Below are 25,931 nucleotides of genomic sequence, written 5' to 3' on the forward strand. Positions count from 1 at the left end.
AGTGGCCAAAGCCCCATAACGAGCCACAACACTCATTTCGCGGGCACTTCATGCGAGCTGAAAAGTGTGCGGACGACAAGTCCGATTCCGGAAAATATTACTTCTCATGGAACAATGGGTTGTGCTCGCTATGGAAGATGGGATGATGAATTGCTGGCACTAGTCACCGTCGAAACTAAATGAAAAGCTAACAGCTCGATCAACTGCTTCATCGTTACTGTGTGGCGCGATGTCGGACTCGGACTTGGGCGAGCAGGTGGCATGCACGAGCTCGGCAAGACATTCCCGACAGTCCCGGCTTGTCTATCCTTCCGATCATTCCGACGATTCACCGGACGACATTGTGAGCCTCAACTCTGCCCTTCTGTAACTTATCCAACCTTGCGGTTGTTCATTCGCCGTTCTACTATGTTATAAGATGGAAGCTTTCTCATGTGCTGGGTGTTTTTACGCCGTAAGGAGAGCAGCGAGCACGTTTCCACCTTAGCGATCACTGATCCCTAAGGTCACTGCACCCATGGCAGCGCGGCTAATGAGCTGTATTCAATACACTGGCCTTTACATAGTCTACATTTTCCCAGCTGATGCGAGGCGCTCAAGCACTCAAGCGCTCAAACTAATGTGATGTTTTCAGCAATGCTCGGTTTTGTTTATCTAGTTTTGAGGATTAGTCTTTGTTTTCTTGTTTTCCTTCTCTCTCTTTTATATTCAATTCATGGAGCTGTTAGGGAGCTACGCGCCAACTGGCGCGCCTACGTTGTTACCTCCTCCCCATGCGCCCCATTGATGCGCCTTTTCCTGCGTGTGTACAATAACAAGTAAGCAGTAAACACTGCACCGCGTGTGTGCAGCACACGCGCGTCGTCGTCGTCGGCTCGCACGCTGTCTGCAGCGTAGCTTGCTGTCGCGAGCCGATGCGCGAGTTCGGTATGCAACGTCACGCTATCTCAGCTTCGCAATCAGCGGCTCGGCGCACCTAACACACGCCCACTTGACAACGCGGCTGCAACATCCCATGTCTCGCGCCGGGACACGACGCTGCTTTTCGCAGTTGGCCGGCATGAATGCGAGAAGGGTAATATATCTACTTAGCCAGAAGGTGGGGTTGGAAGAGGATTCAGTGCCGTTTCGGTGCCTGACTGCAAGTCCTTCGCCTGAGCTCTTTCTCGTCGAATGTTTTTAAGATGCATCAGCCACTGGCGGTGGGCGCAACCCGGTTTCCGCGAGACTCGCGCCGTGGGTTCGAGAACGGTGCGCGCAGAAATATTAGATTTCTGTGCCCCGTGTGTTGTTCTCCGCCTGGCCGCGATATTTGTTATTTAATGATTACCGTACTTAGCCCGAAAGCACTACAGCAGTGCTGAAAAAAAAAAAAAAATCTAATTTGCACAGCACAGTTGCTGGCATTTGTAGTGTTTGGCAGTGTGCGTTTTGATATAAATTTTTTTATCTAAACAATCTGATCGGCAGCAGTTGCTATACGTTTCACATGTATTGTTTGTGCTGCGGACTGTGTTTTCCAGGGTACTGATATTGTAAGTATTCAACCTCCCGTAGCTGTCCTGTAGTAGCTTTTGCATCTTTCAACACACTATCTTAGTCTATCTCTCTTAATTACATCACAGGAACCAAGTCTGTAGGCTCTCTTGATGATACTAAATGATTTGTGATCACTTGTATTCCAGCCTTCTTCAAACATATATTTCTCGCGACTGTAAAGTAGCCATGAAGGGCTTTTATCAGAGAAGTAAAATGTGCACCTTTCAGCAGTTTTTTTTTTCATCACTTATAAATGGCAGAGGCTTGTTTTACTTGTGTAGGATTACTGAACATTAAAGAAAATTATCACTTTGGGAGGTTAAACCCCACAAAACCAAAAATCAGCAATATAAAAACACTGTCAAAGAGCCACTACTGCTTCTCACTTAAGCATATTTTGAAACTCGTCACATTAAAAATTTATAGTAAACAGAATCTTTGAGGAAACCAAAATTACTTTGTAAATATTTTGCACTTATTTGGCAGAAATTGAACTGACAGTTTTTCTTTCACTGTGTTTATATTTTGTTCCCTAAAGAACAGAAACGTGAAAATAGCAATTCTTACTACAAAGACACAAATTTTGAAGCCAATGCTCCAGGCATTGCACTCTCAGTCACCATGAGCTTCAGGAAACTTCCCATATATGTTGCTACATTGTCAGCGTGTCACATCTTGATGATGTATGCAGTAACACATTAAAGCTGTTTTTTTTTTATTTGACTGCTGTCAGTAATGCCTAGTGTTTACTGATGAAGCTTCGCAGAGAACTGATCTAATGTCAGCATGCATAGCCATGTGACTGACATGTCATCATTGTTTTTGTTTTGTGCGCCCACTCCAATTTGAATCTGACCACAGTATATGCAGATAAATAATAAACTAGCACTGGATGTTGACCTGACCTAAGGGTGAATGAGTGCCTTTTAGCTGTCTGGCAGTTCATTGCCACAGATATAGTCAGCGTCCTTTTGTGCCGTTTCCCCCTGTCTCCTCCAATAATGCAGGATGAAACTTCAAGTGTGGGCAGTGCATCAACGGCAGACAACACTTCACGAAGTGACACACCCACACAAGGTCGCAGGGGACGCCGTCGCAAAAGCAAGTCGAAACGTTGCAAGCTCATCTACAAATGCTCCACTTTTGTCAAGGTGAGAGTGCGACATTTACTCTGACCGATGATGCCCACTTTAGCTATATCGCTTTGATTTGTTCTGTGACTCTTTGTCTGCATATGCTCCTAAGTGTGAAATGCAGGTTTCATGACGTAATGAATAAACACACTACACCTAGTGGAGCCTATCATGGAAATTGTCTAATCACTGAGAAGCTCATTCGAAGTGATTCATGTATCCGTCTTATTGAACACACACGTAACACACAGTTTCATTCTCATTTATTTATTTATTGAAATAAGGTAGACAAACTTGTCAAGAACGTAGATCTGAGCTCAAAATGAACCCTTGTACAAAACTCTAGAAATTAAGGGAAGAAGTTACTGCCTCTCTCATAATCGCAATTAGATGTAAGCATGAAATGATTGCTGGCATAGCACACGGCACTATATCACAGCTTTTCATCTAATGGGGCAACACATTCAGTGCCTCTCAGATTTTTCCTGGTTCGTTGAAGCGATTGTCTGCTCTAATGTGGCCTTAGTTTAGGCAGTTGCAGTCTTTTGCGTCTTTGCCACATTTGTAAACGTCCTCTTATGCAGACGTTTACAAATTTTTTTCCGTGGTGTTATTGGCAGGGGTGAGCCGTTTTCTGTCGTGTGTATAACTCGCAAAGCAATCAGTTTGCACAAGACGCTTCCGACTTCTCCTTTCATCTGGCTCTATTGCTCGGCGTAAATAGCTGATGGTGGCAGCATTGAAATGCAGGACGATACATATGCATACACAGCCACGACATGAATGTAGAAGAAGCAGTGTGTTTGAGTGTTCTCAGAGCATTTATTTATTTATTTATTTATTTATTGTACCCTCAAGGCCAAAGGCATTCCAGAGGGGAGTGGGTTAATTAGGATACAGAACAATATAATACAGTGAAAACAAGTAGTACAAAATAAAATTCCTCCAGAATAAAACAAACAACATTCACAAAGCGTAAATAACATAAAATCAATGTACGCAACACAGTGGAAACAAATATAACATATGATCAAATTCCTTCAGAATAAACATTGTTAGCTATTGCATCGTGAAAGGTTTTGTTATCTGAAATGGCTGCAATATCGGGGTGGAAGGCGGTTCCATTCTACAGATGTGCGGGGAAGATATGACTGAAAAGAAGATTTGGTGTGGCATGTTCGGATGCCAACCTTGTGGCGGTGATTGATGCGATGTGAAATGTATTCTGGGAGTGATATGAAACAGTCATGAAGCGCAACGTGATGATATAGCTTGTGAAATAGCGTTAGGCGACCAATTTTACGGCGAGATTGTAACGGTGGGAGTGAAACGTTAGATTTCATGGCTGTGATGCTTGCCGTACGATTGTAATTTGAAAGAATGAAGCGGACGGAATTATTTTGGACTAATTCCAAGGAATATATGAGGTTTTCATGTGTAGGGTCCCATATTGATGCTGCATATTCAAGTTTAGGACGTATAAGTGTTTTATACAGTAAAAGCTTAAGGGATGAGGGAGCGGCAGAGAAATTTTGATGTAAATATCCTAACATGCGGTTAGCGTTATTAATAATGTAGTCAATATGAATAGACCATGTTAAATTTTGAGTGATATGAATACCTAGGTACGTACTTGTATGTTTTTACCCAGTCAAGAGGAGTGCCATTAAGATAATATGAAGGAAGAGCGTTAGATGCACAGGAAACACGCAAAGCTTTACATTTATTAATGTTTAATTCCATATTCCATGCATTGCACCAGTCTGACACCAAATTGAGGTCTGACTGGAGAGTGTCAGTATCGTTAACATTATTTATTTCCCGAAATATTACACAATCGTCAGCAAAAAGGTGAATGTTAGAGGATATGGCAGAAGGAAGGTCATTAATGTAGATTAAGAATAGGAGGGGTCCAAGGACCGATCCCTGTGGAACACCAGATAGCACGTTAGTAATCGGTGAATTAGTGTCATTAGCATGTGCAAATTGCCAACGGTTAAGAAGGAAAGATTTAATCCAGAGGAAGACGTTAGGATTGAGATTAAGATGGCTCAATTTATGTAGCAGCAATTTATGACATACCTTATCAAAAGCTTTGGAAAAATAAAAAAAAAATGCAGTCAGCAAACGATGAGTTGTCAAGTATGCGGTATAGCTTATCAGTAAAGGCAAGTAATTGAGTTTCACATGAGTATGTTTGATGAAAACCATGTTGCGCAGGTGTAAAAAATGAGTTCTCATCGAGAAAGGTACAACATGCTTGAAAATGATATGTTCTAGTAATTTGCAGCATGTGCTTGTGAGCGAAATGGGACGAAAGTTTTGAGGGGAGTGCTTACTACCGGGCTTGTGAATTGGAACCAGCTTCCCAATTTTCCAGTCGTTAGTAAGGCTTGCTGTGTCGAGTGACTGTTGAAAAAGTTTGGTTAGTATAACTGAACTATAAGCACAAGTATTTTTTAGGAATTCAGCGCTAATCGCATCGAAACCAGGTGAAGAATCATTTTTTAAAGAGTCAATTAATTTGGCTACGCCAGGTGGATCGATTGTTATAGGTGGCATTGTCGGGAACCTGGGGTGCTGTATGTAAGGCAGATTAACGCTTGAAGGGGAGGAAAAGCTTTCAACGAATGTGTCATTCAGCACGGAAGCACAAAGATTACTGGGGATAAGTTTACCGAAGGCATCTTGTAGTCTAATTAATGGGTCATTCGCCGGGTGTATAACGCGTCAGAATTTCTTAACACTCGTTTTCAAAATAGTTGGTAATGTGGTAGACAAAAAGTTATTTTTTGTTAGTTTAATAGCGTTGACGCTTAATAGCGTTGACGGAAGCAGACTTGTACTTTGCCCATCGCGTGTTAGATGGTGAAAGCTTCGCGCGGCAGTATAAATGTTTCTTTTTGTTAGATAGTCGTCCGATGTAAGAGTTGTGCCAAGGTGCTTGTGGATTAGAGGTGACGATGCATTAGGGATATACTTATCATGTAAGTTCGTGAACCTTCGTTTTGAATGATATCCGCTTTTCCTCGACAGAGCAGTAGTCAAAGTTTGCAATAAAGTAGTCAACAAATATGCCCAGTTCATAGTTAATAGCGGCAAAGTTGGCGCGATTGTAATCTAGGATGGATTTTTTTTATTTGTTTCGCTTTCGGACGTGGTATATTAATGAAAAAATTAAGCAGAACATGATCACTGATGCCTGGAACATATGTTATATCAGTAGCTAACTCTGGATTAGTTGCTAGAATTAGATCAAGAATGTTCGAAGCGTTATTTAGCGTCCTAGTGGCTTTTGTTACTAACTGAGTTAGTGAAAATATGGTGCATAGTTTTAAGAATTCTTTAGCTTGATACGAGGGGGGAGATGAAGAAGGCGGCTGAGCAGTCCATAAAATAGTTGGAAAATTGAAGTCGTGCGCAAACAAGATTTAGAGCATCGTGAAGGTCGTTAGTGAATGTAGACAAATAAGTGGGAGAACGGTAACAGACGCCAATAATCAATTTAAGATGACCTATCACTATTGACGCAAAAATTAGTTCTAATTTGCTGAAGACTGGGATACATGAAGATGGAATGTCTTTAGAAATCGCAAGTAAAGCACCGCCGCCACGTTTGGCTGTTCTATCGCAACAATATACCGAGTAGCGATGAGCGTTGTGGAAAATTTCGGAATCTGAAACATGTTTTCGGAGCCAGGTTTCCGTTAGCGCTATGATGCCAGCTTAGCATGTGTCTATGGCAGAGGATAAAAAAGTATGCTTGTTAAGTAGGCTGCGGAAGTTAGTATATGTTAAGTAGGCTGCGGACGTTAGTATACAGAACAGATATCGACTGTCCACTACCCCTCGCGATTCCCTACGGTGAAGCCACAGAATCGAGCCACAGAATCCGATCCAGACGATTCGCCACGTGCCATGATTTCTTCATTTTCTTCACGATTCTTCGTGATTTCTTCAACAGTGTCCGTGGTAGGGTTATACATGAAGCATTTTAGCGAGGGCCAGCATGATAATTTCTGAAATCAAAAAGTTTTTTCTGAGCATGGTGCGTAGCCGGTGAGAAATCTTCACTGATAATGATGTTATCCGTTTTAAATTGGTTACGAAGGGTTAATATCTTGTCTTTCATTTTAGTGTCAGAAAATTTAGCTATGATAGGTCGGCACTTGCAGTCTGAAAAAACACCCAGGCGATGTGCACGCTGAATTGGACTCGAGGGGCTTACTTCGACAATCTTAGTCAAGGCTTCCAGGAGTTTAGATTCAGTATCTGCCCAAGTCTCTTCCTCATCGGGTATACCCCTGAATATTAGATTTTCACATCGCGATCTATCTTCGGCTTCACCAAGGCGAGACTGTAGCAAAGCATTTCGAGTACGTTGGTCTTCTACAAATTTCTTTAAAGATGAAAGTTCCCGATCCATGTCGTCGAATTTCTTTGCCTTTTTCTCGAGTTCATCAAGCCTCTTGTGCATGCCAGCTAACTTTGATTCAATGTTCTTCTGACTACTTTTAATGTCTTTAATATCGGAGGCTAATTCGGTCTGATCTTTTGAGCTTTGCAACGTGCGAGAATGTACATCCTTAAGCAGCTTAAACATAACTTTCATTTGTTCGGACGGATTGTCTGGCAGGTTATCTATGTCAAGGGAGGTCACGGAGCGAGTCATCGGACCCGGGTTAGATTCAATGTCGCCAGAACGCAAAAGCAGAAAGATCATTGAAATGCATTCACAAGCAACATGAAAGCACACCCGTGGGCACGGGAACAGGAGTAAACAGCAATCGTCACATTTCCTAGCATGCAAAGGATAGTGCGTACCAACCTGCACGGTAAAGAAGCGAAGCATTGGAGGCATGCTGATGTCACTGTTCCCGTGCCCACTGAAGGGAAAGCCAGTGTGTTGTCGCTTTAAATCCGGTGTGGGTGGTGATGCCATCGTCGATGACGCTGGACGGGTGTGGACGAGGGATTCGATGAGCAGGAAAGCCTGGCTGGGTGGAACGCTGAAGTTGCCGGTGAACCGAAGCCCAGATCTTGCAACCACTGGACCAGGGAAAAACGTCGAGTCAGTACCTGCAGCCGGCGAAGTTGATATGGCGAGCGCCAGCATAGCCTGCACGGTAAAGAAGCGAAGCATTGGAGGCATGCCGATGTCACTGTTCTCGTGCCCACTCACTTCCAGCTCCTAAATAGAGAAAGAAATGCCATTAGTTGATTACGCATAACAGTGACAGACTATTCCAAATGCCTGAACCTGCCTCAAGCTGCTGTCACCTCGGTCACCGGCATCAGGCGGCTTTCTCCGCATGAGTGGTACCATGGAGCCATCCTCGGGGAGGACACGGAAGCCTGAGAGAGCGAAGTTGTCTCATAAAATTTTACTTGGTGCCTAGATAAACGAGAATCGTTGCCCGGATGTTAGCTCTCACTTTTATTTCAATAGCCACCTGCTATAGCCTCCTCATGGGGCTGCATTGTACATAAATAAATAAATAAAATAAAAAATTGCAATGTCCCCTCAAGGTTGCCAATAAAGGGAGTTAAAAGTATTTCAGCCTCAAAATATTTTGCACAGTTTTATAGCAAACAGTTCCCCTTTTATCCCAGCCTATCGGATGACACACTTGTTGAAATTGTCTGTTCTTTTAGTTTCCAAGGAAGGAATGCTCCTGAAGAATTTATAATTTTGACATTCTTAAGTCCTTATCTGCAGAGTGAGCACATTAGACTTTTCATTTGGTGCCTGATTATAGCCTTAGTTGCTTATGTGCCACAACTGCAATACAACACACTTGTTTTGCTCTGACCTTATTCTGGGTTGGTTCTTGGCATCTGCCAAAATTAGACAGAAGCATACCATCCACTACTTTGTTGCATGTATTGTGTGGGGCCCATATTTGCCCACATTTCGTCCATGTTTTCGAGGCACGTTAGAAAATGGCTGGACAAGTAGATTTCATCGAACGTAGATCGCTTTAAAGGTAACCAACGTCACCTTTTAGAGTCATATTTTAGAGAATCAGTCTACAGAGAATCAGAACTACGCTCATCAGAGGATGACTTCAAAATTACTGATTTTTAACGGCAACAAGAATATCTCTACTGAAAATGAAGCTTTTGTAAAGCTGGAAAATGCCAAAATATTTTAATTAGTGTCGTTACCATTGGCCATTTTCACGTCAAAACATGAAATACATTGGTAATCTTTGTATGTAGACCCATGAGGCTAGACTGCACTGTTTTCCTCCTGGCTTTCGACGATCATGGGCTTCTCTTCATCGGTAACACAGTTTTGTTAGCGAGAAGAATGTGTCCCATTTAAAGCTCGATTTTCTTTATGATAAGCTTGTCTTGCTGCTAGACAGATGTCACAAGGGTCACAAAAAGGTGGAAAATCCTTTAAACAATATTGCATTTTGGCAAGTGCAATGCAAGTGGGCATCGTATATGAGTGCACCCTTGACTACTTGTTGCCTCAGGCACCTTGTGTCTAAACAGCCGCTCATAGTGTGCCCCAGTGTTTGGGGTGCCTTTTGTTTACGGGCAGCTATGGTTGGCTGTTCAATTTTTTGACCTTGTGGAAGACAATGCACCCTGATGCACAAGTGAAACCTTTTTTTTCCTTTGTTTAGTTCTTATTGCAGGCTCTTCCAGTAGCTTGAAGCCTAAGGAGCTCCCTTAGGTAACTAAACCTTTTGGCCCAGACTCTAAGAGCAGCTGCTTTGAAAATCTGGTGTGTTGTGCATTCCCCATATTGACGTAATTAGCCACAGGTTGCATAAGTTTTTCCTAGCTTCTACATGAGCCAGTCAGCCCTAATCAAAGTTTTGACTATGGAGTGGTTATACAAATACAGATTGTGTTGTCAGGAAACAAAATGTGATGTACTTCATTGTCTTTTTGCCATTCTCAGGGGCTTTTCATGTGCAATGTGAAAAATTGGCGCTGATTATGCATTTCCTTTTCTTTTTTATTTCTGTTCCGATGCATTGTAGCATTGCTCCAATATTTCCCAGTGACCTCCTCGCACACTTGCAACAATGCTTTGCCTTGTCGACTGCGTATCTGCAGCCAAAAATGGACCCGCTTCTGTAAAAATATCTGAACAGAGATTTTCAGTTTAAATAAAATCAGATATATACTAGCTGCATATGATAACAGTGCTAGCTCCTTATATATTTTGTTCTTTTCTTAGTTAAGCCATAGCCATAGATGTCTTGTGTTTGGGCATCATTTACTCAGCTGCCATGGTCTGCCAGATATTGCACCAATTTTTTTGCCATTGTTATGACTTGTTTAAGCTGATGGAGAAGACTGAGTTGAGACTACCAAGCTTAGAACTACAGAAGGCTGCGCTCTCCAGTTGCTGAAAAAATATCATTTCACAGAAGGTACTCATGATTGTGTGATATAATTGAATCTCTGTGATATCACAGAAAGGGGCATTAAGTACGAGCTCCCTGCATGATCATTTCTTTCCACTTTTGTCTGGACCAACAAATGTCGTGAACGTTTACATGCACAGATCTCATGTAGTGTTCTCACAAATAGAATGTGGTTGTGCTCTCCTCCTGACTGGCATTGGTAATGGGCTTTGAAGGCTACGGTTTGGACTCCTCAGAATCAGTTTTTATATCGGGCTCTCATGGTGCGTTCAGCATCACGCGCTGTAAGGAAGAGGTGAAGGAACAAATATGGAGTGGCTGGAATAAATCAGTCTTTATGTGGCTCTCGTGGAAGCATGATCTCGTTCTACAAACCAGTGAAGCACTGTCGACTTCTGTGTCTTTGGTCTTTCAGAAAAGTTGCCAAACCCTTCATGCACCCCATCAATTCTTCAGGATTAACTGCAATAGCGATATTGCATCTTGCTGTTAGTGTCATTTAGTTGTTCATTGTCATCCATTGCAATGCTGAGAGCATGTATGTAACCTCGGAGGTAGGTGGTGCGAGCTCTTCATCATGACTGAAGGGGCCTGCAGCTTGCACTTAGGTGTAAAGAACCAGGGTTGTATCCATTGCTACATGCGTTCCTACCACTTTCCCACTAACTGTGATGCTTTGATAGCGCCACAGAGACAGCTGGTACACCGACACTGAGCAGACTCGGCATTGTCACTGTGCTTCTGCAGAGGGAAGTCGGAGAGGCTTATCCTAGCTTGCATGAAGCTTGGCTAAGTTGAGCTTTGCTTGTCTTTTGTATCCATCATCTACTGCACAGGAGGACCATGGCCAGCCCCTCTTTGGTGTTCAGTTCAATCCACATCTCAAAGGAGGCCTCTACATCTTTGCTGCTGTGGGCAGCAACAGGGTAAGTAAACATTAACTTTTAATAACAATGGGGGCAAGCGTTATCACCTGGCTGGTGTGTCATGTTTTCCTTTAGCTCCTTGCAACACTCTGGTACAGTCGAACCTCATTGTAATGAAGTAGCACGGGGCACGAAAGTTTGTTGAATCCAATATTCGTTTTAAAAGTGCGCGGCCAAATTTCTGTAAATGTTTCTGCTAATAAAACAAAACAAAATGCGCACTAATATAGACAAAACACAAAGGTGTGCAAATGTGCAATTTTAAAATTAAAAGCTTGGTATAAACGTGAAATCTCACCTTTCGTTCCGTGTTGGTGAGCAAAAATGATACAGTGTTGTTGCGCACGATTTGCGTAACAGAGCCAATGGACTCTAGGAGTGCAGCGCGCGCACGGGCTCACGGCATGATGAAGGCTATGGTGATGACATGCCTGTCAGCCGTTGCATGGCGGACTCGGGTGGCGCCGGCGGTAGCCACCATAGCGATGGCGACACTCTAGTTCGGCCAGGGCCATTCATGGCCTGGTGGTCTCGGAGGCCATAGGCCGTTGGCACTAGTTTTTCTCACCGCTGCTAGATGGCGCGGCACGCGAATGCACGGGCGATATAGACACGGGTGAGTCCAGCCATGGCTGCTCATGGTCCCAGAGATCACCACGCGCAGGAGTGTGATCTCGGAGGCCATAAGTCGTTGGAGGTAGTTTTTGTTGCTGCGGCTAGATGACGCGGTATGCAGCACACAGGCGATTTACATGTTTCTGCAGCGGGCTATTCGATTGATTGGAAAATTGCGTTTCTGTTTTTCTTTTCCAGGGTGCTTTACGCATTTTTTTTGTCGTTTTAATGCAAAAAACTGCTTCATTATAACTGATCTAGCATCTAATTTTGAATTTTTTGTTTCGTTATACAGAAAGAACTGCCATAGAAATAAAGCATAGACCAACCAAACTCTGATTTTAGTTAGTTTTATCCAATAATTCGCTGCATCCGTGTTCGTTATAACGTGGTTCGAATGTACCGAGGTGTGCTCAACTGACAAATTTCTCATTTCATACTGACTTTGCTTGGAAATTTTAATGGCACCTTTCTTCATAGTTTCAAGAGTTTCTTGTTTGTGACACCCTAGGCAGCTCAAGAAACCTGATACTCTGGGCAGGAATATCTCAATTTTTAAAACTTGCTCTTGGGAAATTCAGTCTGGGAAGCCATAGAGAAAAGCAGAGGCACTGTAATAACCAATGGTCGCCTTACTTTCCACAATTTCTTTTCTTCCTTGTCCCGCTTCTCCAATGTGTGGCTGAAAAGTTTTGTGAGACGCACGAGTTATAGACTGTATTTTTTTTCTTCCTATGTCTTAGTACACGCAAGCCTTTGCAAGCTCCTGTTGGTTCTCTTTTAATTCTTCTATATTCGCCCTTACCTTTCCATCCAAGGTGACCATGTACGAATGCCTGGAGAATGGTAGCATCAAGCTACTGCAGTCATACTGCGACCCTGATGTATCCTTTGTTGCTCTACAGGACTGTGAGGAGGGCGCATGGCAGGTGCTTAACTGACATCTACTGCGATTGCTGGCTATTATTATAAATACAGTTGGGTAGTGGGGATGTGCAAGCTTCCTGAGCTGCACATGTTTCCTCTTTCTGATTTTGAAACATTGGCTTGAACGGGAGCTACAAAATGTGCTTTTCAGGGGAGGAAATCAGCCTTTTATCTTTTTTTTTTTTTGTTCCCTCTTTGTGTGTTCCCTCATCTAACAAGACTGCCTCAAAATTGTTACGGCAACAGTGCACTGACTGGCCACCTGCTCGGCGAGCGAGTGCCGGGAATCTGTTGTTACCGAGGCTGAATGCAATGTGAATTATTTGTGTGGTAGCTAAAGAATGTGCTTGCTAGTAACTCGATCTCAGCCTGTTTTAGCCAAAACTGCATCACAAGGCTCGGAAATATCAGTCTGCATGCAACAATGTGGATGCACTGTAAATTTCGACATTGTTCAAATCTCAGCACTCCTAAAATGTGTGTGATATCATCTTCCACTTCAGTGCCCCTGATGCCGTCAGAACCCGTGCAGTCACGTATTTAACAGCGTGCCGTCGTTGCTTCTTGTTTCTTGCTGTTTTTTTGCCTAGGAAAGGCAAAGCATGGTGGCCCTGAAAGTTTCCAAATCACACAGAAATTGCTGGACCGAATTAAAGCCAATTAGGCACCATGCCTGCCTCAAATATAGTTTTGCCACCCCACTACAAATTTTCTTGCGCTGTTCACATGCACATGCATGCCTTTCTCTTTCCAAACTCCACCATAAGTTTTCAGTGTAGTGCCTTTTCTTTCTCGACTTCTTGTGCCTCCTTTCCACATTCGTAGCTGCAACCCTCCATTGGATGTACGAGCCACACAGGCTCGAGACCTAGTCCACACAAAGCATTTGTTTAGGTGATTCGGTGGTGATGGGGCAAGCTTTCAGCGCCAGCAAGCAAATTTTCGTTGACATGTTATTATCTCACGAAACAAAGAAAAACAAAATAAAGAAGGGTGGAGGAGCAGAGGGCCAATGAGCACCAGGTACGTTGTCATGGGATGCTGTGTGCAACCGAGCTGATCAAGCATGGCTGCACCTTTGGCTTGTCACAATCGCTCACAGACACATCGAGAGGCCGTGATCTTGTGACTGCATATAGTTATTTGTTCCAGGCCGTGGCAATAGCGAGCTAGCAGAAATCAGCTCATGTAGAATGGCAAAGGCGATGGCAAAAATATAGCGTTTGCCTGCCATTTCGCGCTGCTAAAAGTGTCCGGCATGCGACTGCGGCGCAAGTTCATAAGAAAATAAAAATGCCCAACGTGGCTTATGGTTCAGGCTCCTCTTTGGCCATGCCGCAAGGCAAAGCCGAAGTTGGCAAAACCGTGTGACGAAACCACCGAAATTCCGAGGGATGCTATAGAGTTGTTTTTGGCTGTCTAGACTTATTGGGTACATTCGATTTTCCAGTCTCGGACTACTTGCTGACGGGTCTTGGCTTCCGCTCTGACAGGAAGTAGCGTGAGGGTCACATGACCTTGCAAGCTCCCTCCATCGTTTGCTTTTAGCCGCTCTTAGTAGACAATGCCAACCACTATTCACCACGACTCATTCTATCGGTATCGCAGGGCGCCAGGCACACGTTTATCTTTTGGTATACTTGTACTAATGCTAAAGACAGATAACAGAGGTGGAAGCAATGTGGGCTTTTTGCGAACGCACCATGGCATGCCTGAATGTGCAGCATTTTACAGATCTCAGTTTGGCAGGGTTTTCTTGCTGTTGATGCTTGCGAAGTTTTTCCATGGGTAGAGCTTACTTCGCTCGAAAGGAGACGAAAGCGTTTGCAGAAGCACTTACAAGAAGCGTTAGCTGCTTTAGCACAAAGCGCGGACCTGCGCGCTGAAAAGATATCGCGCAACGGTGAACAACTTCAGTGCAGCACGAACAGTCAGTGCTCGGGGCTCTAGATGCTTCCATGTGTAGGAAAATTGAAGACGAGAAAGCAAAGATGTAAAGCTGAAGCTTGTGCGCGCGATATCATCTGTAGGAACACAAAGAGTACTCAGAATGCGCTCGGATTCTAACTCAAAATGGCCGCCGGCCCAGGAGCTTTACTGGTGGTAGGTGGGTGGGGCTTCTGGGCTGCGCGAGGAAAATCGAACGCCGGACAGTTGTCAGCAAGTAGTCCCGGACAGTCCGGGACTGATAATCGAAAGTAGCCATTGTGTATCTCCTACAGATTCCCTCCGAAAAAGAGCTCTTGTTGCAAAATTTATCAGTTAAGATGTTTACAATCATTTTGTTAGAAGCATTGAATAAATTAAAAAAAACCACTTTGTGAGCACTGCAGAGATCTGCATTGTTGAAATGCAAAAGCATGCGTTGGTTGTTTTTTAGTATCTCCTCGAGAGTCATGACTCGGCACTTTTGAGTGTCGTGCTAGGCACTAGTCATGGGCAAGACTTTGACTTACACAAGCTCGATCTGACTGACTCATAACAAGTGACTGACTCATGGCTAAACTATAACTCACATTACATGACTAGGCATTACATGACATTTATATATCTTTTGTCATTACATACATAGTCATGACTAACAGTCTCATCTTAATTGACGTCATATCACACATTACATTTTGCATCCATGTTTTGCTTCCACATTTTGCAGACACGGTTTCGCAAACATAGCCAGGCAAGATTTTCGCTTTAATAATCTCCTTGATCTAAAGCTGCTTTGAGGACTTCAATGCGCAGCCTGTAAAGGGGGTAGTAAATGTAGTGAAAGCACAGTGAAATGGAATTGTGTTCTCAGGGAGGTCGCGTTACATGACTTGCCCCAATGCACTGTTAAAAGCTGGAATACGCAAAAGTGGAGAGACCGCTGCACCAACTCCAGGACTGCAGCCTTAGTACTGTGTGGCCACTTGTTGATGCTGTGACCTTTGACTCGGACTGCATCGTGTGGCTCAGCCTGAAGAGAACTTCTACACCTGTGCCTGGTCGTACGATGACGTGACGGGCTACCCCCTGCTGGCTGTGGCAGGGTCCAGAGGTGTCATCCGCATCATCAGTCCAGCAGCCATGAAGTGCATCAAGGTGTGTGAATCTTGTACCTCGCCAAGGAGATGAAGGAGGGAGTAACAGTAGTGCTACAAACTGCATAAATTCATTTATGCAGACAACTGTCACCATGTGCAGTGTTTATCTTAACTTTTTTGTCGGTGGGATGTAATTTTTGTTTTTGCGGTGGAGTGTTGACCAGGGTGGGGAATCAGTTCAGGTAGAAGATAATTTCATAGAAATTAGTACAAGATGCAGTCACACTGTCTTTGAAGTCTGAACCTGTCACCTCTGATTATTGCATGTAGTGCCTTACTGCAGTACTGCGGTCATGCCTCTGCTCCCAGCTGCACGCCTCTTGCAGATCCTTTTTTACAAATGTGCACTTTGCTAATTGCCTAATCAGTAATCCTATAATCTGTGGTCTCACGTGTACTCATTAGCATAATCTTAAGCTAACCCATTATGTGAAAGACCGCCTGACGTATATAGCTGGGCAAGCCCTGCTTTGAACAGTCCGTACAAAGGGTCTAAGGCCTAAGGGACTAAGAGTAGCATTCCTTATACAAGATACAGGGGTCCCAAAAGTTCTGAATCCCACCCAAAGGAGAAGCCCTAATTGGCAGCAGTTGGCAAATATAATAAATTACAACAAGCAGTTTTAGAAAAAAAATCGGCTATATTTTGCTGAGAAGTAGTCACGTGGGGTACTACAGTGAAAGTAATAGGGTTTCTTCGCTAGATTGCGATTTCCAATGGCAAAATAAAATTGTAAAGCCTCTTTTCCTTGATTTTGTAGTGCTCGATGTGTACTATATGAGGCAAGATCTTTTCATCTTCACCATAATCTCATGACATATTTTGGCCAGTGTTCTGTCCCCTTAAACCCCTCTTAAGTCCTTGAGTATTCCACAACTTCTTTTTCATGTTATGTTGATTGTGAAGGAAAAATAAGCTGCTTCTCTTCCTAGCTGATACTTTTTCTGCTCCATCTTCTAGATAAGGCATGCTTCCTCAATTATTAAAACAGAAAAAATTGCTAGACCTGGTGTGCAGCGCCTGATGTGATACTTGTGGACTGGGGCATTACCTTGAGATGAGAAAAAAAAAAGGTTTGTGAAAGGGCTAGTGTTAGACTGGTAGCTGGAAAAAAATGTATTCTCTCACTGATCGATGTTTTGGCTAGATCACTCACAGCCTAAGTTCAGGCCTTGGTAAAACAGTGTGACCTCATTATTTTTCAGCACTATGTTGGTCATGGGAACGCCATCAACGAGCTCAAGTTTCATCCCCATGATGTCAACCTTCTTCTCTCAGTCAGCAAGGGTAGGTGGCTCTCAAGATTGTTATTTTAAAATTACCTATTCTGAGTGGTCATTGTTTGGGATTCAGGCTTCGAGAGACGCTGTAGTAGAGGGCTCCAATAATTTAAACCTCCCTAGTTCTGAAGTTTTAAATTTAAGCCTCAGGAGGTTTAAATCTAGACCTCCTGATGCAGTGAACATAGTACACAGATACTTTTCTTTTAGTCTCCGTTGAAAACTACTGCTGCGACCAGGATTGAACTCATATTCTTAGGTTCAGCATTCGAGCTACTGCAGTGGGGTGTACATTCTGTCTGAAATGCTTTACTGGGTCTTCCGTCATATAGAAAAAGACTGCTTTTAGCACTTGGACTCTGGCGCAGCCGCGCGTGCCCGAAGCGTTTTTCTTGCAAGCAAGAAATATTTGTGCTGTGCACTGCGCTGTTCCCTGTAGTTCACTACTGGTGGCTGCATGATTGCTTTCATTACATCAGTGATGAACTCCTAGTCCTGATTGCATTGCCTATTTTTGCATGTCTTTTTTTCTTTGTTAAGCAGTGGTATTCTGGTGCAAGATAAATTTTTTGTCATTCAATATGTCGCCAATGTTGTACGTTACAATGGTTAAACACCCATTGCGTGCTTCTGTAAGCTGCGGTATTACCCTTTTGACCTCCTCTGTCAACTGTGTTGAATGGGTAATTGATATTTGCTCATCTGTTGTGTTCATAAAGGACCATTGCTGCGCCGCCTGTGGTTCTTAGTCTGCTTAGTGTTTACCTAAACCAGAAGCAGAACAAACCAGAAGCAGTGCAGTGCAGTGGCCATCCAGTATCTGAGGAGAGCCTCGGGCATGTTAGGGTGCTGTGGAGGGCTAGGCACTGGTTGGAATGCCAGGCATCAAATGCTTTGGAAGAATGAAAGCTTGAAGTGCACTGAATTTGCTTACATCATAACCAAGCATAGCAGCAGAAAGGCATGCTTGAATACTGTACTATGTTGTGCTGTAAGTATCATTTCAGTATCATTTTCATGTGTATGGCTATAATAATAAGGAATTTTTTTCCGTAAGTTTCATGCTCCATGAGGTTACAGCATTTGCTCATCAGGTGGCATTTGTGTCACTGCTAGAGTTTGCAATGCACAAGCAGTCGTTCAGACTTGAAATCCTTTGAGTAAGAATTGGCTATGGTTCTTATTTGCCTTGTAAACATTCCAGGGTGCAGTTAAACTGCATTGATTTTAGCCAATTCTTATACTACATGATTATATTTCACAAAAGCGCCACAGTAAAAGAAGAACACAGAACAGCGCCTAAGCAAATGAGATACTCAAGTGTGTTCAGGTAGTCGGGAGAAACTTGAATCTGTAAAAGAGCTAATAATTTTCTCTCAAATGGCTTCACTTGAAGTAGATGCTAATACTGTCGAACCCGAAAATATCGAACCCAGGTAATGTGAATTTTGGTTATATCGATCTCATGGAATATCCCCTTGAAAATCCCATGTAAAAGTATAGGAAAGCTGCGTCGTATATCGAACTCAATTTCACCGGTCGTTCGATATATCGAACTACGCACCACGCATTGGACGGTGCGCCTTCCCCAAAGACGATCGCATCACCCTCGGCTCTACCGCGTGACGTTTTCAGGCGTGAAAACCATGTGCAGAAGTAATGAGAAGGCACAGTTCGGCGACGGCTGGCCTAGGGCAGCGCCGCACCCTTTCCCCAAAGGCGCGCACATCTGCGGTGATTGCTGCCATGGGCCAGCATGTGACATTTGCAAGCCATGTGCGTGAAGGAACGAGAGGAAACCAATAAAGCCGTGGTGTTCGGGAGAAGGGAAAAACGCGATAGAGCGAAGCGCAAGGGTGTGCTCTGAGGAGGTTATATATATAAAACTTCTGGAGTGGAAGCCCCCTATACGGGCCAATGAGCTGGGGTGAAGCCTGCGGCGGCCATCTTGAGGGGGCAAGAAGTGGTCTGCCAAGTGCTTGGGAGCGCTTTTCACGGGCGTTGCCAGTATGTTTCAAGTGTGCAAAGGATTTTTGAGTTCTGATGCAATGTTGATGGCTACCAGCTGAGCCATACTGGATGTCTCCGAATCGATTTGAACCATCTCAATGTTTAACGATATCGACGATATCTGAATACTGAGGCATTGTTCACTCTACTCAATGCAAAAGTCGCCGCTGAACATCAATGGCGAACCTTTGAGTGAAGCCATAGCAATGCTAGTATTACATAGTTGCCTCGCTTATGTCGAGTATAAAAGCACTGCTTTAATTGCAAGGCTGAATGAAGCATGACGAGCTAACTGCTAATGAACTTTAGATTTTACGCGACATCATTGAGTCATTGACCCACCCTTCTGCTACAGCACGCACGACGCATGCGCGGACAAGCCAGCTCAGCCCGTGACAGACGCTTTCTCCAGTGTGTTGTGAATGCCGTGCGCGGCGGTTGATGTGCGATGCGCATCTCGTGTCATTGTGCTGAACGTGCGTAAGCTACGGCAGCTATGGACGCTAAGAAGCGGCAGTTCTTTGTAGTTGCTTTTTTTGCGGGAGTCGTTCATCTTCGTCGTCGTGCTGAACGTTCAGTGTAGCGTATGCTATGGCGGTTGTGGACGCTGAGAAGCAGCTTTTTTTCTCTTTTGTGAGAGTCGGCCTTACTTTTTTTTTTATCACGTTTTTTGCCTCAGGGCCATAATTGAATATCTAAAAAATAAAGGGGTAATAAATGAAAGAAAAAAGGTTAGCTGTTCGAATAAAGTTCAAGAGAGAGCGATGATAAGGCTCTTGAGTCCATGCAATGTATGAAGATGGGTTGTTCGGCGAAAGGTCCAGTGCCACTTGTGCTGAACGTGCGGCACTGCGTAAGCTATTGCTGTTGCGGCAAGTCTTTCTTTTTCTTTTTTTTTTCTTGAGAGTCGTCCATTCTTACATCCATGAATCAACGAAAGCATGCGGTCAGCTGCAATCATAGCACCGACTTTTAGCATTGTTCGCTTCAAATGACATTTGCAGCTATCACTCCAATGATTTTGTGGCAGTGGACTTCGCCTGCCCCAAGTGCGGCGTGGTTAATCTAACCAGGCTCGTGCAATCAAGCCATCACCGGAACTCTGCCAAGTTCGCTCCCTGCCACCGCAGGATCTGTCAAAAAGTATAGTCAAAAGAAGAAACACGCCGTGACGTTATTGCTGCGTAGTATCTTGGCACGCTGCCAATAAATGAGCTGCGGATGCGACGGTCAAAACAGAGCAAAACAGAGGGACGCGCCACCGAATACTTTTTTGTTTTTCTCAAATTTTCGGGGGCAAAAGTGGGGGGTGGGTTTACTATGCGAGTGGGTTGATTGCGTGACAAATACAGTATTTTTCACGATCGCAAGTGGTGTCTCCAGACGACTTTTGTATCTTGAATTATCGATAAATCGAACTATTTCGCAATCCCCTTCAAGTTCGATATATCCGGGTTCGACTGTAATTTCATCATCATTATCATCATCAGCCTGATTATACCCACTGCAGGGTGAAGGCCTCTCCCATATTTCTACACTTAACCCGGTTCTGTGCTAGCTGCATCCACTTGACCCCTGCGAACTTCTTAATCTCATCCGCCCACCTAACTTTCTGCCGCCCCCTGCTACGCTTTCCTTCCCTTGGAATCCAGTTTGTTACCCTCAGCGACCATCGGTTATCCTCTCTTCGCGCTACATGTCCTGCCCATGTCCATTTCTTCTTAATTTCCACTAGAATGTCGGTAACTTGAGTTATTTCTCTGACCCACACTGCCCGCTTTCTATCTCTTAATGTTACCCCTACCATTTTTCGTTCCATAGCCCTCTGGGTTGTCCTCAACTTAAGTAGAACTCTCTTGGTTAGCCTCCACGTTTCAGCCCGATAGGTGAGTACAGGTAAGATGCAACTGTTGTATACTTTCCTCTTGAGCGATACCGGTAAGCTGCTAGTCGTAATCTGCAAGTGCTTGCCAAATGCGCTCCATCCCAATCTTATCCTTCTTGTTATTTCCTTTTCGTGGTCCGGATCGTCGGTTACTACCTGTCCTAAGTAGACATATTAGCCTACTACTTCCAGTATTTCGCTACCTAATGTAAACTGCTGTTCCTTCCCGAGGCTGTTGAACATTACCTTAGTCTTCTGCATATTGATTTTCAAGCCTACCTTTCTACTTTTCCTGTCTAGGTCATCAATCATTATTTGCAGTTCATCCCCCAAGTTGCTTAGCAAGGGGGAAATCAGCTGGAGAGGATTAGGTAACTACAGATTTGCTGAAGGACGGGGGGGATATCGTGCTAGAAAAACTGGCCACCCTGTATATGCAGTGCTAGTCATAATCTGCAAGTGCTTGCCAAATGCGCTCCATCCCAATCTTATTCTTCTTGTTATTTCCTTTTCGTGGTCCGGATCGTCGGTTACTACCTGTCCTAAGTAGACATATTCGCCTACTACTTCCAGTATTAGGCAGATTAGGTTTCAGCATGCGCATTGCATCTGTTTTATCTGTTTTTCTGTCGCGCTTCAAGCGATGTATATATACTTGCCAACTTCTGGAAATAAAATCAGTTGTCAGTAAGCGCTGTATTTGTGTCCTTCTGATCTTCGTCCTCGTCCTTTGTGCTGTTATTCCAAAACTAGCCTCAAGCCTGTTGTGGAGCGCAGTGGCTAGGATCACATGCCGCATCCCATGCATCTTCTAGGCTAGTCTGTTCAGGCCGGCAGATCGAGACAACAGTTTTCTGCTGTATGCCTGCCTGTTTTGATGCGTGTTTTTTAATTATCTTGCAGACCACACCCTCCGGCTGTGGAACGTCAAGACGGACCAATGCATTGCCATTTTTGGTGGAGTCGAGGGGCACCGTGATGAAGTCCTGAGTGCAGTGCGTGAATACTTGTTTGCTTTCCCATGGTTACTGGGCCTGCTTTCTATATAGGCATTGTTACAGTGCTTTTCTAGTACACTTTAGCATGGACGCCTTTCAGTGAACTATGCATACGAGCCTAGAAGCAGCTCTGCAATGTAAAGTTTTTGAGTCTTGAGACACAGCAGTAATATTATTTACTATTTACTTATGTGCACAGTATTAACAGGGTGATGAGGCAATGCAGACAGCTGGTTGATTTTAGTCAGAATTTCAAGGAAGCTATGTTGAGAATTGTGCCTTCGTGCATATTAGTACCTCTGCACGTGCATATAGCCCGAGTGGGAAGTTAGGTTGTCAGGTGCGACATTTGAGACAGGCATCTGGTTGTGTTGACACGCAGACCTTTGTAGTCCTTTTGCCGAGCTTTTTTTGAGGCGGCAGCGGGCTGCATTTGACGTCTATTTTGGGCTAAATGGGGTCTGCTGGATGGCCTGGCAAATTGCACCGACACTTGTGCTACCCCAGTTGGCATGGTAGGCGAAGCACTCACCTGTGATCTTTGTATGACCATCTGTCTATGCACTCTGTTGGCTCTATGTCTGTCCATTTTCATGTAATAACCACAATGCTTTGCTTTGCTACACACTCCACTCGCACCTGCAGTACACATTTTAGAGACGCTGAAACAGACCTTCCACTCTGCCTTCTGGCAGAGTGGAAGGTCTGTTTCAGCGTCTGAAGTCTCTCACCTTGAAAGTCACCACTGGGTGTCCATCCCATGGTGGTGTGAACATATCAGCTTCGCTTGCCACTGCACAAGAGAGCTGTGCTGTCTCTAGAATTTTTTTCTTTGGTGCATGGATTCAAAATGACAACCAGCTTCTGACCTTACTTGATCAGGCCACATCCCACGAAACTATTATACATACTGTGTAAATGCGTGTAAGGGCCATACTTTTTTTCCAGATTCGGGGGCCAATTCTCGGGGTGCGGCCCATACTCTCGGCATAGGAAACCAATCAGTGAATGTGTCACCAGTCAGATCTCGATATAACGAATCCTGTGGGACCGCAAAAAATTGTTTGTTACTTTGAAATATTATTGTAATGAGAAATCAGCAATTATAAGCCACTGGTCAAACATAGGTATGAAAATGGTGTACCTTGGCAGTAGGCACATGTGTAGACAAGCAAAACCTCAAATGAAAATGTTGCACTAACTTCAAAGCTGATTTATTTCAATAAATCAGTTATCATGTATGCACTGCATCCCTAAAATTGGCCGCAAATCTGAAAAAAAAAAAAAAAGTGTGGCGCTTACACGCGTTTATACGGTATGCTGCTGCTTATAAGAGAACCATTCGTGTTTTCTTTTCTTTTTTTCTTCTTTTTTTTTTTTTTCGAAAAGGATATTCTGCAGATGGCAGAACAACCCTTGAATCTGTAACCGCATGCGCGCGCTGTGTGATCGCTTGGCGCGCGCAGAGCGACCACGCCCCCAGCAAAGGTGATGGCGGGAGTGGGCGCGGTCGCTCCTACTCTTCAATATATACGTACCAGCACAGCGCGGGGCAAAAATACGAACTTGTAGAAAGGTTTGACAGATGGTGCTGCCAGTCCAAGCGCAACAGCTTTGCACTCAGTCGCGAACTTTTGAACGCATGATAGAGAACGTACCGGTACGTCGGTGACAGTAAGGGGGAAGCGCGAAAATGTTCGTGACAGCGAAAAAGTTAATAGGGGTGTGTGAATATTAAAATTTTCAAATGTGAATTAAATTCAAATGTGAGAAAAAATGCTTTTGAATATTAAATTAAATATTGAACATATCAGCTCAGTATAAAAAAATAGAGATATGTAAAAGTACGAACAATTTTTGTCTTATCTATATTGGTTTGGTTTGGTTTGTGGTGTTTAGCGCCACAAAGAGACTCGGGCTATGATAGATGTCGTAGTGGAGGGCTTCGGAAATTTCGACCACCTGGGGCTCTTTAACGTGCACTGACATTGCACATGACATGGGTGCCTTGCTTTTTGCCTCTGTTTAAAAGAGACCACCATGGCCGGGATTCGATCCTGAATTCTTGGGTACAGTAGTCGAGTGGCCTAACCACTGTGCTACCCTGGCGGGGCTGATTTCAGAATTCCCATTTCAGAATTCACAGAAGTGCATATCCCAGTGCAAAACTTAGCATACATTTTATTAGAAGATTTGGCGCACTGCTTTTTTAAAGTACAGAAAAGACCTGCATGAAATAGGGTGGAGCTGTCATATTGCTGCTGAATACAGTATACTCTTACTAATTCAGTGTTCAAGGGACCAGGAAGGTTGTCTGAATTACTGAGTGTTCAAATGGGCCTGAAAGAACTGCCGAAAACCGTTTCCATCACAGAAATTAATATCTGATGAACATCTGCATGATGGTTATCGAGATCAAACTGAAGCGAGAACGGCATTCATCCCTGGTTTCGCGAGGTACTTCACTTTGCACGCACTAACAGTAAGGCCCTTTTAACAAAACGGCCCCATCGCATTTTGAGGATGCTTCACTGCTCAGTCCACATGGTGTAGCATTGCGGATTGTTCAGAGATTCTCAAATGCTTGGAAAATCCCAATATCAGTTTTTAGAGTGCGAATATGAATTGAATAACAGCCATATCCAAATCATATTAGAAATTTCAAATCTTCGGACACCCCTACTATTTACAGACCTTGTGGTATATATACATCTTTCCAGAGTCTTATGCGGAGGTGTGTGGGGCCTCTCGATTCCTCTCCGGGCATTTCTCGCTTTGTTGGGTTAGTGCTTGCTTGCTTGAAGGGATGACTCCTGGCGGCCTTGCGTGCACGTGCAGGACTTTGACCTGCTGGGGCAGAAGATCATGTCGTGCGGCATGGACCATTCCCTGAAGCTGTGGAAGCTGGACACGGACCAGTTCCACAAGGCCATCCGGGAGTCGCACGTCTTCTGCGCCTCCAAGTCACAGAGGTGCTGGCCACTGCTCAGCTCTTTGCCTTGTGTAGCCCCTCTCTCCTCTCGTGGGGCTGTTGTCCAAAACAAGAGCGATGACACTTATGGATACTCTGAACTCATCTGCTGAGTATAAGCATTTCCTCTGCACACTTGTCTTTCATCCGTTGTATGCAGGCAGTTCTCTTCAGCCAAAGGATTCACAGTGCAATGATTGAATGGCAGAAATTTATTGGCTGCGTCGGCTGTGGCGTTGGGCAGTTGCTTGTGATTATTGCACATGTCACTTCTGATAATGTGGCTGGTGTCTTGTTTGCTTTTTTGTTTCGAATTGTTTATGTGTCATTCTGGGTAAGTATACAAACAGTGACTGTTTTCACTGGAAGCCTGATGCTGATAGTAATGAATAATAATGAAAGCGAAACTGTGAATTTATGGTGAAAATTGTGTGAATTGGCATATAAAATAAGGCAGAAATCTGGCATAATAAAATCGGGGGTCAAAAAACTTCTTGTTTCATACAGGTGTGAATAGTTGCATAGCATTCTATGTAATTATGCGTGAATTAGATTATGCTTGCCAAAATGGGCATAAGATGTGCATAATGGCTATTTTTGGCTGCCCAGACTAGTAAGCAGCTGAGAAAATCACGATAGAAAGCTGTAAAAAGGCTTACTGAAAGAGCTTTGCTGCGGCAGTTAAAATTTGTTTTCATTACTGCTTCCTGTGAGAGTGAAGAAGTGAACCTGGCCTTGGAGAGAAAAATCGCATGCCTGTCAACTTGCATAAGCCTGTTTGCTAGCTAGAAATTGGGTCATATCAACACTGCCCATAGGTGCCACGACTCTGAGCTTTTTTTAAATAACTTCCTGATATTGCCTGGCTCCGTCCTTTTTTTTTTTTTTTTTTTTTAAATTTGAAGAGGCCACAAATCGCTGAGGCTAGACAGCAGTGTCATTCACTTCGATCTCGGAAGCCTGTTTCAGCCTTGATTTGACGAACTTGAATTGGGCAGCAGCAAAAGGTGTAAATGCAACTTTCTCGGCAGTAAATGTGCAGTTTGCATTTGGACAGACACTGAAGCTCACAAAGAGCCTCAGATCAATTTCTACAAAGATTAAAAGCTGGGTAGATTTATTTTGTCATATCAGTTTAGTATACAAGGCACAACCAGTAATTAACCAAATCA

General features: G+C 43.9%; 2 protein-coding genes across 5 annotated transcripts in view; one reads left to right on the forward strand and one right to left on the reverse strand.

Moving 5' to 3' along the window:
• The window catches only part of LOC146209321 (polycomb protein EED-like), a 48,519-nt gene continuing 22,588 nt past the window's right edge, over positions 1-25,931 (forward strand). The window contains exons 1-8 of one of the 4 annotated variants that reach the window (XM_084599565.1): positions 1-343; positions 2,547-2,690; positions 10,900-10,989; positions 12,423-12,488; positions 15,487-15,612; positions 16,821-16,902; positions 21,694-21,785; positions 24,627-24,760. In XM_084599565.1, the coding sequence (XP_084455691.1) occupies positions 230-343; positions 2,547-2,690; positions 10,900-10,989; positions 12,423-12,488; positions 15,487-15,612; positions 16,821-16,902; positions 21,694-21,785; positions 24,627-24,760 (848 nt within the window). In that variant the 5' untranslated portion in view covers positions 1-229. Of the gene's footprint in view, positions 344-892; positions 1,100-1,125; positions 1,252-2,546; positions 2,691-10,899; positions 10,990-12,422; positions 12,489-15,486; positions 15,613-16,820; positions 16,903-21,693; positions 21,786-24,626; positions 24,761-25,931 lie in introns of those variants that run through there. The other 3 variants (XM_084599574.1, XM_084599592.1, XM_084599583.1) reach the window with 3 other exon arrangements.
• LOC146209322 (uncharacterized) lies at positions 6,667-7,395 on the reverse strand. Its single transcript, XM_084587386.1, has one exon. The coding sequence runs from the start codon at positions 7,393-7,395 to the stop codon at positions 6,667-6,669; it is 729 nt and encodes a 242-aa protein (XP_084443512.1).

Source organism: Amblyomma maculatum, chromosome 1 (genome assembly GCF_055883805.1).
Source record: "Amblyomma maculatum isolate TAMU_Amacu chromosome 1, ASM5588380v1, whole genome shotgun sequence".
Classification (NCBI taxonomy): domain Eukaryota; kingdom Metazoa; phylum Arthropoda; class Arachnida; order Ixodida; family Ixodidae; genus Amblyomma; species Amblyomma maculatum.

Coding starts and splice junctions, on each gene's coding strand:
- LOC146209322 (XM_084587386.1), bottom strand. CDS start 7,395: ATGATCTTTCTGCTTTTGCGTTCTGGCGACATTGAATCTAACCCGGGT.